General features: G+C 46.6%; 1 protein-coding gene across 1 annotated transcript; it reads left to right on the top strand.

The window, feature by feature from the left end:
• Positions 1–296: 296 nt before the first annotated feature.
• HEY1 (hes related family bHLH transcription factor with YRPW motif 1) lies at positions 297–3,909 on the top strand. Its single transcript, XM_055706269.1, has 5 exons — positions 297–676; positions 797–872; positions 950–1,033; positions 1,147–1,228; positions 2,056–3,909. Exons 1-5 carry the CDS (start codon positions 480–482, stop codon positions 2,637–2,639), a joined length of 1,023 nt encoding a protein of 340 aa, XP_055562244.1. The 5' UTR covers positions 297–479; the 3' UTR covers positions 2,640–3,909.
• The last annotated feature ends 11,469 nt before the right edge of the window (positions 3,910–15,378 follow it).

Consider the following 15,378-nt stretch of genomic DNA (forward strand, 5'->3'; position numbering starts at 1 on the left):
CCGGGAACCGCGCCGCCACGGCCGCGGGACACCCCGGGGCGCCCCGCCGCGCAGCCGCCCCGCGCCGTGCCCCCCCCGCGCCGCCCCGCCGCCGGCTCGCCCAGCCGGGGGTCCGCCCCGCCCCCCGCCGGCGCCCGCACGCGGCGGCCGCCGCTGCCGCGCGCCGCCCAGCGCCGCCGCCCGCCGCGCCCCGCGCGGCTTTCCCACGGCCGGCGGCGCGCGGCCGCGCCTCCCCCGCCGCCCCGTTCCCAGCCGAGGGGGCGGGGCCCGGCGGCCGGCCGGCGGCGGCAATTGGCCGAGGCCAGGCCGGCGGCGGCCAATGGGGGCGGCGGGGGCCGCGCGTGGCGGTGCTGAGCGGCGGGCGGTGGCGGGCGTGCGCTGCCCGGCTGTCTGCTCGCTTGCCCGCCGCCCGCTGCCCGCTGCCCGCCCGCTGCCCGCCCGCTGCCCGCGGCGGGTAAGAGACGAGGCGTGGGAACGCCATGGGGGAGACGGGCGCGGGGCGAGGCGCGGGGCGCGCGCTGGGCGCCCTCCTCCCGCGCGCCCCCCGCCGCCTGCCCGACGGCCGCCCGCGCCCCGCCGCCGCCATGAAGCGGGCGCACCCCGAGTACAGCTCGTCGGACAGCGAGGAGCTGGACGAGGCCGTCGAGGTGGAGAAGGAGAGCGCGGACGAGAACGGGTGAGCGCCGGCGGGGTGGGCGCCGCGGTTCCCTCCCCTCAGCCCCGCGGAGCCCCGGCACCCCCGCTCCCCGCGGGGTGGCGGTGCCTGTGGTGACCGGTGTCCCGCTGCTCCCCGCAGGAACTTGAGCTCGGCCGCGGGCTCCGTGTCTCCCTCCACCAGCTCGCAGATCCTGGCCAGGAAGAGGCGCCGAGGGGTGAGTGCCTGCGGCCGGCCGCGGCTCCGCGCAGCCCGGCCCGCCCGCCCCTGACCCCCCGCTTTCTGCCCCCCCAGATCATCGAGAAGCGTCGCCGCGATCGCATCAACAACAGCCTGTCCGAGCTGAGGAGGCTGGTGCCCAGCGCCTTTGAGAAGCAGGTAGCGCCCGGTGGCCCTCCGCGCTGCCTCCCCCTCTTGCCGGGGTGGAGGGTCACCCCTCTTAACGTCTCTGGCGCTGCCTGCAAGGTTCCGTGCTTCCCTTTCTCTCCTAGGGATCAGCCAAGCTGGAAAAAGCAGAGATTCTGCAGATGACTGTCGATCACCTGAAAATGTTGCATACAGCAGGAGGGAAAGGTAAAGTTTGGTGCCTGACAGCGGGTCAGTGGCTCCGCAGAGGGGCTGCTGCCAGAGGAGCGCGTTCCCTAGCATTTGGTGTGCAGTGTGCTGTGGGAGTGCCTGGAGAAAGTGAATGGGAACTCTCTTATGTTTTGTCAGGAATTTGGGACTTTCTTCTACTTGACAAGATTTGCAGCATCGCTGGCACTGTAACATTTTACAGTGCTAGCTCCGGGTTGTTCTAGGGGAGAGTGATTACGAGTCTCTCTAGTGATGTGTCAGCACTGTGAAGTGAAGCGGCTTTTGGCAACTTGGAAAACACGAGGTTTTTGTTGTGGTCAATTATTTGCTTCTCTAACTTTATGAAAAGTTCAGAACGCAAACTAGGAAAATATACAGGATGAAATGGGTAGTGAAGAGAACTAGCAGCAATGGTGAAATGCACTTTTAGGGAAAAAGCGTGTTGCCTGCAGAATTCCCCTCTGATAAGCTAGGACTAGTGTTTCTGATGAGTTTCACTGCACTGTGGTTTTGCTTGGACTGGGGAGTCGTGGAAAAAACAAAAGTACTTTCCTCCAGTGATAGTGTCCAATTCCAGTTTAAAAATGGCAGCCTGTGACTGGTCTTGGGACTTGCAGCATCACAGCACAGATAGAAAAGAAAAGCTTGTTGGACAAAAAAGAAGGAGGAAAAAAAAAGGAGCTTGGCAGCTAATCTATGGTTGGGAATACTAACCACATCCAAGCGAAGTATGCTTATAGGGGAGGGTGGAGTGGGGAGGCTACATGTAGGCAATGACTAGAAAACAACGTCTTAAGAGTCCATTTTTTGTTCTTTTCTCTTAGGCTATTTTGATGCTCATGCTTTGGCTATGGACTATCGGAGTCTAGGGTTTCGAGAGTGCCTGGCTGAAGTTGCTCGATACCTTAGTATTATAGAGGGTCTGGACGCCTCCGATCCTCTGCGAGTTCGACTTGTGTCTCATCTCAATAACTACGCCTCTCAACGGGAAGCAGCAAGTAGCGCACACACTGGCATTGGACACATTCCTTGGGGCAGTGCCTTTGGACATCACCCTCACATATCTCACCCGTTGCTGCTGGCTCAAAATGGGCACGGTAATACCAGTACTACAGCTTCCTCCACGGAACCGCATCACCAGACCAGAATTGCTGCCCCACATGCTGAAACTTCCTCACTCAGAGTGCCCCCAAATGGCAGCGTTGGACCAGTGCTCCCGGTGGTCACATCGACTACCAAACTGTCTCCTCCTCTCCTCTCCTCCATGGCATCTCTGTCTGCATTCCCCTTTTCGTTTGGCTCCTTCCATCTGCTCTCCCCCAATGTGCTGAGCCCGGCTACACCGACGCAGTCAGCAACCCTTAGCAAACCATACAGACCCTGGGGGACTGAGATTGGAGCCTTCTAAGAACTAACTCTTTAGTAAGGGTGGGGAAACCTACAAACCTAGCTGAGCTGGGTTATGCAACGCTTAAAGTTGAAGTTCTTAATAACTGGGACAAAGGTACAGCTTCACCTTAACTAAGTTTGTCTAAAAACTGTCTCTTTGGATTTTTCTTTTTGTTTTCTACATTTTTGTATTAGGAGTTTGTTTGTTTGTTGGTTTTTTTTAAATAGTTGCTGAAGTTGTCCAAAAATAAAATTACAATAGTCGTTAACGCTTGTGTTAGATTTGTGCTGAGCATTTAAATCACTTTTGTAAACAGTTTGTTTCAAATGTTTCATTATTCTTGAGTGTGTCAGACTGCCTTTTTATGAAGAGATATCACCTATTATTGTTAGCAACAGCCTAGTTTAGATATTAATTTTTCCAAGACCTCTTTTCTCAGCATTAACAAGCTGTGGGTTTGTTAGTATTGTGACATTGAGATGTCCTATAAAGAATTACTCCTTTTGTAAACTATATTTGAGTCTTATACTTCTGAACAAAGCGTTGACAAATCAGATGGACCAGCTTGACCAGGTTTTTCTATAGAGCTCAATTTCTATTTCTTCTGCAGTGGTTTGGTATATTTGGTGGTCTTATTCTAGTCCCTAGTGGACATTTACTCACATCTCAGAACTGCAACACTATTTCTTCCATGGAAAGGAGCAGTACATGCTTTAGAGCAAACTCTAGAGTGAGGATGGTGCAAAAGCCAAATTATATTGGTGGTGGGTTTAGTTGCTGGGGAAGTGAAGGGAAAAAAAAAAGTTGTCACCTGTAGTAGTCTTCCAGCCAGAGCTAGTCATATGCGCATCCATTTCATAGAGCCAGATTCTGCTCTGAGTTACAGTGGAGTAGTTGTTCTGTGACCCTGTGTTCTTGGGTAACTGAGGTCAGACTCTGTCCCTCTGCGAGCTTCAAATTTGCACCTGGAATGAATGATGCTGGTATTTAAAGAGCCGATGGAATGGCACAGTGGGGAACTGTTCAGTGCACAGCCTTCTTGCTCTACAGATGTATCCTAAACGGTTGATTTTTTCTGTCATGTTTTAGGTGCAGTTCAGACCACTCCTTGTTCTGTAAGGGCTCTGCTGAATTCTTGTGTGAGTGAGAGTGTGTGCATGTACATACATTTTGGTTGTTTTCATGAGAATTTTAATCTGAACAGGTTTTACCTAGTGAGATTCACTGGACGGGGTTTGACTGCTCTTGTATTTGTGTTGTGGCTAAATAAAGGAGAAAGAACAAAGTATTTTAAATGACATGATTGTTTGATATATATCAGTGGAGAATTCTGTGCCTCTGGGTGTTACGGGAGATGTCAAACAATTGCTACTTAGTCCTGCTGTGGGCATTTGTATTTACTTTTTTCTCAAATATTATGGCATACTTAGCTACAGTAGCTGTGTACATGAGGAACTGCAGTGCCTCAGGCTAACAGTGGAGGGAAGGATAACGTAGGAGTCATTTTGTGTGTCACTTCTACTTGCCTGGCAGTGTGTGGGCGACAGCAAAGGCACCAGGGTTACTGCTAAAGGAGAGGTTAAAGCTGCACTACACCTGAATATTCTTACTGTTTTGTATAAATATTAAAAAGTGATCATCTTTGCAGAGGCCTTTTCTAACTCGTGTCATATAGCTCTGTAACAAAGTCTTGTGCCTAGCAGTTGGGTTTAGCTTAATGTTCAGTGCATTAGTGCAGAGTCTACCCAGGGTCTCTTGACTGATCCTCTGTTTGTTATTGAGTGGTACTACCAGTGTCTTACACGTTTTCTTGAACTAACAACCTGTCAGGCTTACACGTAGATAGATTTTCTCCAGATGTGGTCTGTTAGAACATCAACAACTTCTGGAAGTACCTTGCTTCTTTCCTGTACATTTGAATTTATAGTACACTTGTGTTGGTAAATGGCACATCCTTGTCTGGATTTAGCTCTGCCAGAATAGCAGAAAGAGCTCGGCCCTGTGGGAGACGAGACCTTTTTTTAAAGACGGGCTCCCGGGCCAATTAAGGAGTGGCATTGATGAGAGGCTTTCTCGGAAGAAGGATTGCCGTGAGGCTGGAAAGAGTGGGAGAGCATTCAAGTGCGTAACCTTGTTTTACCTTCCTCCCTAGGCTGTAGGAGACCACTGCTAGAAACGAAATGCAAAACGCTGTGGGAGCTAGAAATATATAGGTGTTATTAAGGAGAGATTATAGAGCACAGTATTTCATGTAGAAACATGAAATAAGAGGCTGTAAAATTCCAAATCCAGTTTCCTTTTCACAGTGTGTATTGTCTCCTGTTTAATTATGCTCTGCCCTGTCCCTAATAGGTTTTTATACCAAATTAACAACTCCTACCTAGAAGATTGCTATAGTGCATGCAACTATTCTTTAGATCTTTTAATAAATGGCAATGCTTCTCAGCCTTTTAATGGTTATTTCATTGACATTCAAATGACTTTGCCTGCCTCTAAATAGCTGGCTCTTTTGTGTAGAAAGACCCCTATAATTATTTTCGTCCCACTGTCCTACTCTTGAATGGACTTCAGAAGCAGAGAGTGCAATAAAAGTTTAGCTGCTGGTGTTTGTCTCTATACCCACTGTCTTCTCTTTCCATTACCAGTGGCAAAGGTATTAATGAGAAGTACTAATTTTATTCAACTGTTGCACTAAGTCTATATTAATTTTTAGGGACTCAAAATCTACTGATTGTTATTGTAGAAAGAGATGAATGGATTCTAGCAACTGACAAAACCTAGTAATTCAAATGGGGAAGTGCAGGACTCTATTGCTACTTGTGCTGCTAACTTACTAAATTATGCTTGGCAATCACTTAATCCATGTCTGTGTTGTCAGCTGTGAAAAAGGGATGGCAGTGCTTGTTTTCCCTTCATCAAGACACAGTGGTGGTTAGAAATTTTCTATACGAATGACAATGCTGTTGTTTCTCAAAAACTACGGTTCTGAGATGTGTGGCTATTCTTCTTTCCTGTAGGATGCTAGGTTTCTATGGACAAAGTGAGAAAGGCAAAATAAGCTTGCTTCTACAGACAACAGATATCTCCTGAACCCAAAACATTTATTTGTTTACCCTATTGCAAAAGAGCAATTCAGGAGCACAGGCTTAACCAGAGGGATGCCGGAGAAGAAAGGAAATGCATATGTGACTTGATCCCATGACCCCCTGAACTACCTTCAATTGCTTTGGATGAACTATGTCTGTCCGGAAATCCTCAGGCTAAAGCTTTGTGTGGGATTTAAGATGATGTGTATTTCTTATAAGCTAATATTATCTTCCTTTATCAAGGAAGCTGGATTTGAGTGCAGAATAAATTTAAGAGGCTGGTGAGTGCTGCATAAAAGCAGATAGAAACCTTTGGAAATCATTCTGCGCTGTGGCGTAAAGGCACAGCTCATGAAAGTGACATTTTTTAGCTTTTGGAAAGAAGCTGTCAGTAGTTCTTAAGACAGTTTCTGTTCAGTGCTCCTGTCTTAACACTAGTAAGTATGACAGGGTTTATTAGGATCATGCTGAAAACCCCATGAATCCTGGCTATTGCTCTCTTCACTCACACATCAGCATGTGAGTCCCCAGGTGACAGGAGCCTTCCTAGACTATTGCATAGTGGTGGGAAGCCTGCCAGGTTTTTTTTTGCCTCAGCAACAAACAAGCCCAAGTGAGCACTGATAAACTGAAATCCTTCTTCCTGTTTTATATTGTGTGCATATTCACAAGTGCTGCTTGCCAGAAACTCCCAGTTTGGATTGTAACATACTCTGTATGGAGCTGGAAGTCTGCAGTGAATAGTGTGGAGGTCATGGGCTTTCTGCTGGAAGGCAACAAAAATGATTTACAAAGCCTGTTTCTGAGGCCATACATGAAAGGTTGTGGAGATGGGTTGTGGTACTTGTGACTCAGTACACCAAGGCATGAATATGTCCATGTATTAACCAGCCTGCCCTGCCTCATGCACTACATGGGGCAGTGTGTGCGCTGCCGGTAATTGAATGCCACTCTCTCTCCATTTGCCCAGCTTATAAATAAAAATTAGAGCAGTCCCTTTCTTCTGGAGTCAGAAGATGCAGGCATTGACTCATGCTTGCAATATAGTAGCTTGACTGCGGAAATAAATGTTGAAATGCCAATGCTTAGTAAGATACAGATACTTGAAGGTGTCTTTTGGGAGTCTGAAGTGTTCATTTGGTGAAAGCTTTTATTAAGGAAGTGCTTGAGTATTATATGTTGTTCTCTCATATTCCAGCTAGTCCCACGCAATTTTTCTCTAGCAAATTCTGCTCATCATTCTTGCAGCTTGAAGCAGTGGACCAAACTGCCTTGCTTTGACCTGTGCTGTGTACAGCTTGCCCAAGCCCTCCCAGCAAAGTAAAGTTCATAGGCAGTTGTTTTTTCATTTTTCTTGATTGCACCATGTAACACAACTGTATAATGCGGGGGGTGGTGGGGTGGTGGTGGTGGGGTATCTATGTGCTCAAAAGAGCTAAGCACTGGGGGCGTTCTGCCCTGCTTATAGAGCCCTTAACCACATTACGCTGCTTGGACCGTTTCAGACCAGGCCCCTTTCTTCAGGTGAAGCCTCCTGGAAAGGAAGAGGGGGTTGCTGGAGCCAGCTGTGCACATCTGCATTGCTGCTCGTCGAGGCAGCCTCAGCACAAGGAGATCTCTGCAGATGACTTGCTTCTCTCCGCATTGGAAAGGCTTCTTGGAGCTTCCAGATAGCTTGTCTCTCTCCAAGGTAAGCTGTAAAATCTAGGCACAGACAGTGGCAACAGGTTAAATGCTGACAGTACGTGCATTTCTCTGTTTTGCACTGCTTTCACAGAATAAGGGTGCTGGGAGTAGAAGAGTTGGTGAAACAGCTCTGTGAGAGAATGGCAGGGAGCAGGAAGGAAGGCTGATGTGCAGGATCAGAGGAAAACTGAGGCTGTGAACAGATGGATGAAGACTTGCATTGTTTGCATTGCCTGTTGCAAAGATATGGAAATGAGTGACATCAGATGACAAAATAAGCTGCATGAAGGTTTGTAAAGGATTCAGAGTAGGGAAGGCAATACTCTTGGTATTCATAATTCTGCTCAACAAGCCAGAATCAGATGAGCAACATAGAAAGACTGAGGCACATAATTTAAAACCAGTAAGGTGCTGAAACAAATGTGTGTGAATTTCTTCATTGTATTTGATGGGTCATCTTACTGGCTAGGGAGGAACCAGGGCTCAGATGGACTGTCGCTGGCTGTAAGAATGCATCACAGGATAATTTACTGATTGCATTTGTACGATCTGGTCAAGTGAGTGTAAGGAGTTCAAGGAATTAAAGCATGGTCCATGCATGAGAGGGGGCTTGTGACCCAACTTGACAGAGAATTTGATACATCAGGATAACTGATACAAGCACCTAATGACTGGCAGCCACTTCCACAAATCTCTCAGCCTTCATCAGTGGCTACCACCTAGCTGCTGGTGCAGCCACTTAGCTCCTGGATTTTGGGGTGGTGTTTCTGGGCATGTGTTAGCTGTCTACATAGTTATGAGGTCTCCTCCATCAGGTGAGTAGGGCAGCTGCACATTCAGTCCAGTAGTGGAAAACTGGCTCTTCTAGTGAAAGTGAGTATGGAACCTGCTTTTGAGATAAGGAACATCTGGTAGAGAGAATGCGGGGTTGTTAACTCGCTTTGTATTATATATCTACTATTGATAGTGCAGATAGTAACTTAGTAATACTGCTTCTTATTATCATCAAGCCTGTCTCCTTTAACAGAGGCCATTTCAGAGCCTGAATTTCAGTATCAAAAGATGAAATGAGAATAATCATAATCTGTTGTTGTTGTTCAGCAATGGTTTTGTAAAAGTTTGTGGGATTGGATAATGATTAAAAATGTAGAAAAAGGAACTGAAGTGTGTGCTGTAGGAACTCTTTTACATGGTACACAGCAGGTAGATCTATTTTTTACTTCATCAGGAAAACATCAATGTGATTGAAGAATGTTCCCTGTGTAATGCAGATGCCTAACTGTCTGTAGATTGCTCCTTTGAATTTCTCTGGGATCCATTGCGTCTTCTGTTAAGAGGAAATTATCAACAACAAGAGGAAATCCTGTACTAGTACTGAATAGTCCTTATTTTAAAGGTACTTCCCTTCTTGTGGGAATTGTATATAATCAGAACAACACTCCATAAAACAGACAAATTATTTTAGAAGGAGACAGGTCAGCCTTTTATTTAAAAGGTCTGACGTTATTGTACATAAGAAAACCAATTGTTAGAGTGGATGACATTCTTCCACGAGCTGCCTGTGCTTCCCAAAGGTGGGACAAAGTTTAAGGCACTGGTAACAGGAAGCTGGGGCTCCTTAGAGACTTTCATGCTTTCTGGAGCACGCAATGACAAAAATACTCTTTTTCTTCCCAAAAATAGCATCAGGAATAAGAATGATTGTACTTTACCCTGTTAAGGACTGGAATAGGTGGAGATGCAAATGATGCACATACATGTTGGACAAAAATAAATATCCATTCAGCTGGGGTGGGCACGAGTAAGGTGCATTAGCCAGCGGTGTGTTGGAAAGGCCATGCAAGGAGAAAGAGCAGCTCTTTTGAGGACAAACCCTTCCCTTCTATTAGGTTTCCAAGATCTGACCCTCTGTATTTCAGCTTCAGCTGCACACACCCTTGTCATCACACAAACCAGTACGGGCTGAGCAAGGGGCAGGCGCAGCTCCCACCTGAAGCCAGGGGCTGAGCTGCCACATGGCCACAACTGTCCCCCAAGATTTGGGGCATGAAATCAACAAAGCACACTGAGAGGTGTGATTATAGATCTAAAGCTAAGTGGTTGTCACTTCTGTTAAATCTGTGCCTGTTTCAAAGGAGAGGGTTGAAATCCCTGAAATCCCACCTACCTGCGGCGCCCCCCCCCCCCCCCCCCCCCCCCAAGCCCAACCAGCCATGAAGCTGTGAGAGCCCTGAATGAACCACTCACTGAAATAAATTAAAGGAAAATCTGTTACGGGGCTTTAAAAATCTTTGGGCTGTTGTTGTTTTAGGCAGAGCTTGTCTAACTTTTATCTCCTCTCTGGGAAGTAGGGAGGCTCCCTGCTTTGTGGTGCTGACAGAGGTCTGCAGGACTCTACACAGCCCCCCCGGCCCGACCTCATCCTGCCAGTCACCAGACTGAAGCCTCATTTTCTGCCCCTGCAGCACAGCAACATCCCAGGCTGAAAACACAGCTTCAATGGCAGGGCTGGCTGAGAGCCACAGGGGCCCAAGGCTGGGAATTCCCATGGTCTGCCCCCAGGGACAAAGCTGAAGGAGTGACGCATCAGGTTTCCGGGTAGAAAAATCTCTGCTTTTTTTTTTTACAGCATCAATATTCTCATAATGTGCTAGCCAGACAGTCTGACTTTATGCATTTTTTAAGCAAAGAGGGAGCAATAGTGAAATTATTCTTTAGCTTTCATTTTGGCTGTATACTTTCTAATGCGAAAGAAAAAAAAGGTTCAAAATCCTTTCCTGCTGCCAAGTCCTCTGCTAGGAAGCGCAGCCTTCCCTCCGCACGATTTTCATTGCCTTGCGTGAGATAGAAACCCAGCCTGTACCAAACGGCTGCTGAGAAAGCTGTGATTCAAGCTTTATATAATGAAATACTTTTTATACCAGAGTCTGTTGGGAAACAGCCTGTTCAGCTCCAGCTATCTGCATTGCATTAACTTTTATAACCCAAAACTCCCATCAGAAAGGAGATTGTTACGAGATTGTATTTGACACATCCCAAACAAGGTTCCTTCAACAACTGCGCCTGACTGGCAGAAAAAGGCTAGAGAAGACTTTGCCAGGGGCTAGTGCCACCTCAGATTTAATTCTTTGGCGGCAGTGCCTGCTCCTCACTCGTTTGTACTAGAAGAACTGTTGCACCATTGCTGCTAATCCTATGGGACAGTGAGAGGTGATGAAGACAAATTTGTACACCTAACTTGTACCCAGCACCTATCCCCACCTTGTTCCAAGATGGCAGAAGCTGCAGAATGAAATGTGTTCCAGGGGAGTGGGTAGGGCACAGGGGAAAAGCTGAGACCCCTTTTATGTTGAAACCTGACTCTAAAGAGGAGGTTTTGATTAATAAGCCTCCTTCTCCCTATCCCTAGGGCTTTTTAGTCTCAGCAGTATGACATTTGCCACCCCACCCCCCACCCCCAGTTATGTGATATTTGCAGTGTCCTGTGGAGGTGTAGCACTACGTTCTGCATAGGGAGTTTGGACTCAGAAAGTTGAAAACCAAATAGCTGAGTTGCTTAGCTGAGGGGTTTCAGGCTGGGTTGGTTTATTTCTGCAGGACTTCAGCAGTTCCTGGATTCAAAGCACAGCTGCTCCTGACTTTCTGGAAGACATAGAGTGAGTTCTTCTTCAGATCAGACGGAGCTACTTCCCGCGTCAGAGTTTCAGGCAATGAGGAGCACAGGGAACATTTAGGAAGCTTTTCCTAGTCTCCTACACTTAAGCAAATGTAAGCAAAAAAAAAAAAAAAAAAAAAAAAAAAAGAATCCAGTTCCCACAGTACCCTTCAGTACCCTTAACTTTAAGACTCTATTTCACACTCCAGAGTCTCCTAACACATTCAGCTATTTCAGCAACAACTGGAGTCCTTCACTATTCCCTGATGAGAAGAAATCCAGCCAGTGGTTGGAATGAAACAGATTTCTTAGGCAAAATTAATACTTCCCTTAGATGTGTTTTGTGTGTTTGATTTCACAACTCAACACTGTATTTTTAACACAGTCTTTTGTATATAATGTAGTAGGTCTCAAATAAATTATATGAAAGCACAGCTTCCTTTATGATGTCTCAGATAATCATATGTATGGTTCATCAGTAGGGCTGAAGGCCTTGGACTTGCTACTTAAAGCCCTCCAACTGAGAGGGATAGTTGGTGACACGTAGGTTATCTTCATGTGGACCGGTTCTAGAGAAGAGTGGGTTTAAGGGGGAGAAAAGTATCCATCTGAGGAGCTCTGTGTGGGGGTGATGGTGGAGGATGCACAGCTGAAGGCTCTGTTCAGATGGCACAAATTGCAAGTGTGGCACTGGGTCATGGTAGGGGTATGGGGAGGTGCAAGCTGGGATCCCAGTGGAAACTTGCAGTGACAAAAATATCTTTTTTTCTGTGAAAATGTGAAAATTGGCAGTTAGAATGCAGATTTGTGAGAAGTTACAGGCATGAAAGGAAACTGGCTGGGACTGTGTAATTGAGGAAGGGCTCGTGTGTGAAGGGAGAGGATACTCTCCTCAGTCTTCCTCGTTTTCCAGAGATGCCATGGTGGTTACCAAGACTGCATGACTCAGTAGTAACTTGGACACCAGAGGTAGGATCGCCACCAGCTGGGCTGCACCTTTACTCAGACTGAAGTTGCCTCCATTCATGAAATGAACGTAGTTACTTGGATGAGAAGCTGGCAGTAAAACATTTTTCCTTTTGCACAAGGTGACCCAGAACCTGAATTGCTGCAGACACAGCTGTGCTCTTACAGTCTTCCTTGGGCACAAGCAGTACTGTAGTAGATTATTTTTCCCCTGACTAATTGCTTGTTTCCCTCCTGTTACCTCTCTAGTTCTACTGCCTGATACCAGGAACAATCACAGATGTGTAGCCCTACACGCGGCTCGGTTGCTTCAAATAGCTGATCTGTACCTTGGAGTGATGGCGAGAACCTATACAAGAAATGAACAAAGAGCCCTTTTAACCTTGGATGAGTAGTCTCTTCATGATGTGTCAGGAAAAAAAAACCATATTTTGGACAGGAGGCTTGTTTAGGGGTCCCTTGTAAGAGAAGAAAGACTAAACCACCTTAGAGCAGGTAGGAAAATTTTTCCGGAGGACATGCAAAAATATGTCAGTTATGTCTCTTCTTAGGGAGTGTACAGAAAACACATTACAAATTAATGTCTCTGGAACAATTTCATTTTATGCTCTGGCTTTCACAAGACAGAGGAGGAAGGCTGTGAGGCAGCAGAGCAATCAGTGTATTCAGTGGCATGGCCCATGGGACCAAAGGAGTGCTGTTTGGGGCGGGGGTGTTGGCTACACAATAGCAATGGAGCTATTTGGGAAACGCTTTCATACAATTTTATGAGAGAGAGAAAATAGACGCCTATAGAAATAAATTTTACAACTCTGTTGGTTTAAAAGAGAATGAGAGTGCAATGAGGGTGCTTTTGTTCCAGCAGAGGACTTTATAGCATGTATTGTCTCCTGACGTCTCTGGCTTTCTGCAGGTTGGGGTACAGTGGGCTGACTCCCTTTGGTTTTCTTTCCCTCTAAGGCCAGCAACTGTGTCTGGGCTCAGTTCTAACATGTGGGGCACAAGGGAAAGACGATTTCCTTAAAATAAACAAAACAAACCCAAGAACCTGTGCAGAGGCTTGGCACCATGGGTAATAATTGAAGTTTCACCCTGCTGTCTTCATGGGGATGAGATCACTGTTGCAGTCCAAGAGTGCCATTTCTTCCTGGGACCTGCGGGATCAAGTGTTGAAAATGGTCAAAACTTCAAAATAATAATTTCAGTACCACTGAGTACTGAGAGATCCCTTACAGAAAATAATCTAGTGTCAGGAAATAACTTTCTGCTCTGGAGCTGTACTGGCATCTTGATGGAGCTAGAGCATTACACTTCTGCAAATACCTATTCCAGATGAGAAGTCATGCTTATGGTCTTAATAGGTTTGAATGAACTGTTATTAAAAAATGAGAAAATAGTACCGGGAAGCCCAGTCCAAAAAGTGGAATGCAGTGCACCCACTGGACTATCGGAGTCCTGCAGGCTCACAGACAAGCACGCCTAGAAAGTAACAGCAGTTGTGGGCGTCACTGCAGATCCTCCTTCCCGGACCCTGAACTTCCTTCTACAATCTCAGAGGTAACCTGGCCTGTGCATCACATGCAAGGGCTGGCATGGCGTGACCTTAACAACGTGCGCACCAATAAGGCATCCAGTTGAGCAGGGAAGGATCAGTGTTAACAATTTTTTTCCTAACAGATGCTTAATTCTAGACAATTTGTCGAACAAGTGCTGGTATCAAAACCGAACCAGGTCGCTTTGACTTTTAAGAGGCAGCGATGCCTTGGCTAGGGAGGGAACCTGATGATGGCAAAGCACAGGGTTTGCTTCTCATGTTGCTGAAGTGCCAGAAAGGAAGCCCAGGCTCCTGGGAGGGAATGTTTGCCATCTACTTCCCTCTGTTGACTGAGTTACTGAAGTACACTAAACTTGGGTAAACTGAAGGAAAACCCGACAGACAATAAAGCGGGGTTGAAAAGCAGACAATAGGCCAGATTCCTGGCATTTGTGAGCCGGTGGAGGTTTGCTCAAACTACTGCAATGGCTGAGGACTGACCCACTTTGCTCTTAGTTTAAGCAGCCTCCTTTATACAAGACCATGCACTCAAAAAGAAAAGACGTCTGATGTGTACACACTTTTGCAGGTGCTTCATCTTTTTAATGTCTAAATAATAACACTCCAACCTCAACTTTTCTTTGCATCAAACTGTCAGTCATTGCTGGCACTTGGCATAAAATCAGGGAGGAAAGCGAAACAGAACTACAGTATTCTTGTTCCAATGCTGTTCTTAAAACAGCAACTTCGTATTAGTCACCACAGCTACCAAATGTGGGCAGTAGTTCGGGAGAGCTTTCCAAGAGTATTGCTTTCTGTCACTGAAATGTTGGTAAATGCACACTGGCGGGAAGGCTCAGTTTCCAGTCCTTCATGGAGTGCGATAGAAATGTAATATGCATTACAGAGAGATACTTTTCTTAAACCCTAACAGGTCATTTGCACTGGAATCAAACAGCATAATATCCATCATCCTGTCCTGCTCTGCCTTGACCACAGAGTATACATTTCCCTCTTCTGGGCAGGGAGAAATGGCAGCAGTGACTCATGTTTGACGCTTATGTCATTTGACATGAAAACCATTTCCACTGGAGACTTGCAAGACCCTGGCTTGCAGTTTCTTTTGTTTTCTCACTACTTCTTTTGCACCCTCCTACGTGACATTGTGTTTGAAAATGCTGAAAGAGATGCTCAGTTGGCATAATATCCACATGATGTATTTTCTGCTGACAGAAGAGTGTTACTCAAAGGGGCTTCACCTCTCTATAAAGCACCCCTCAAATCTGAACAGATTTATGTTTGTGCTGGTTGCCTGAGGTGCACTGCAAAACAGCACGTCTGTGCCCAGGAACAGACTTCACCCGTGACAAAGGCACCTCCATGGCCTCGACACAACCCTTCTTCTGGGCGTACGGGTGGCTTTGAGATGTCCCCTGAATTGGCTGAAAGAGCACCACAAGCTCTGCACCGTCTTTTGACAAGTGAGCTGAAGTGCCCCATGACCTGCTGTACACTTTGCTGCAGCTCACCCTCTGCTGAGATGCTCCTGCCTGGGAAAGAACTTAGAAATACTGTGGATTTCTTTAAGAGAGTAAATTTCATAAAGCTTTTTGGCAACAAGATGCGATCATCTGCCCATCTGCAGAATATATTGGCTGGCCACCACATGGTAGTTGTCAAAAATAGCCATGGGATCTCCTGAACGTGCCAAGGAATGCTGCAGCTCTTTATTGGTGGCCTTTGATCAGAGGCACAAGCTCATGATTTTCTTGGCTCTGTTTAGCAGATATATGTTTTAGGACTCTGGTTTTAGCTGTCATCACCAGGCAT

Source organism: Falco cherrug, chromosome 3 (assembly GCF_023634085.1).
Source record: "Falco cherrug isolate bFalChe1 chromosome 3, bFalChe1.pri, whole genome shotgun sequence".
NCBI classification, from domain to species: domain Eukaryota; kingdom Metazoa; phylum Chordata; class Aves; order Falconiformes; family Falconidae; genus Falco; species Falco cherrug.

Bases quoted from the DNA above. Each gene is read 5' to 3' on its own strand.
- HEY1 (XM_055706269.1), top strand. From the start codon at position 480: ATGGGGGAGACGGGCGCGGGGCGAGGCGCGGGGCGCGCGCTGGGCGCC. The intron at 1,034-1,146 runs GTAGCGCCCGGT...TTTCTCTCCTAG, and splicing joins CCAGCGCCTTTGAGAAGCAG to GGATCAGCCAAGCTGGAAAA. The intron at 1,229-2,055 runs GTAAAGTTTGGT...CTTTTCTCTTAG, and splicing joins GCATACAGCAGGAGGGAAAG to GCTATTTTGATGCTCATGCT.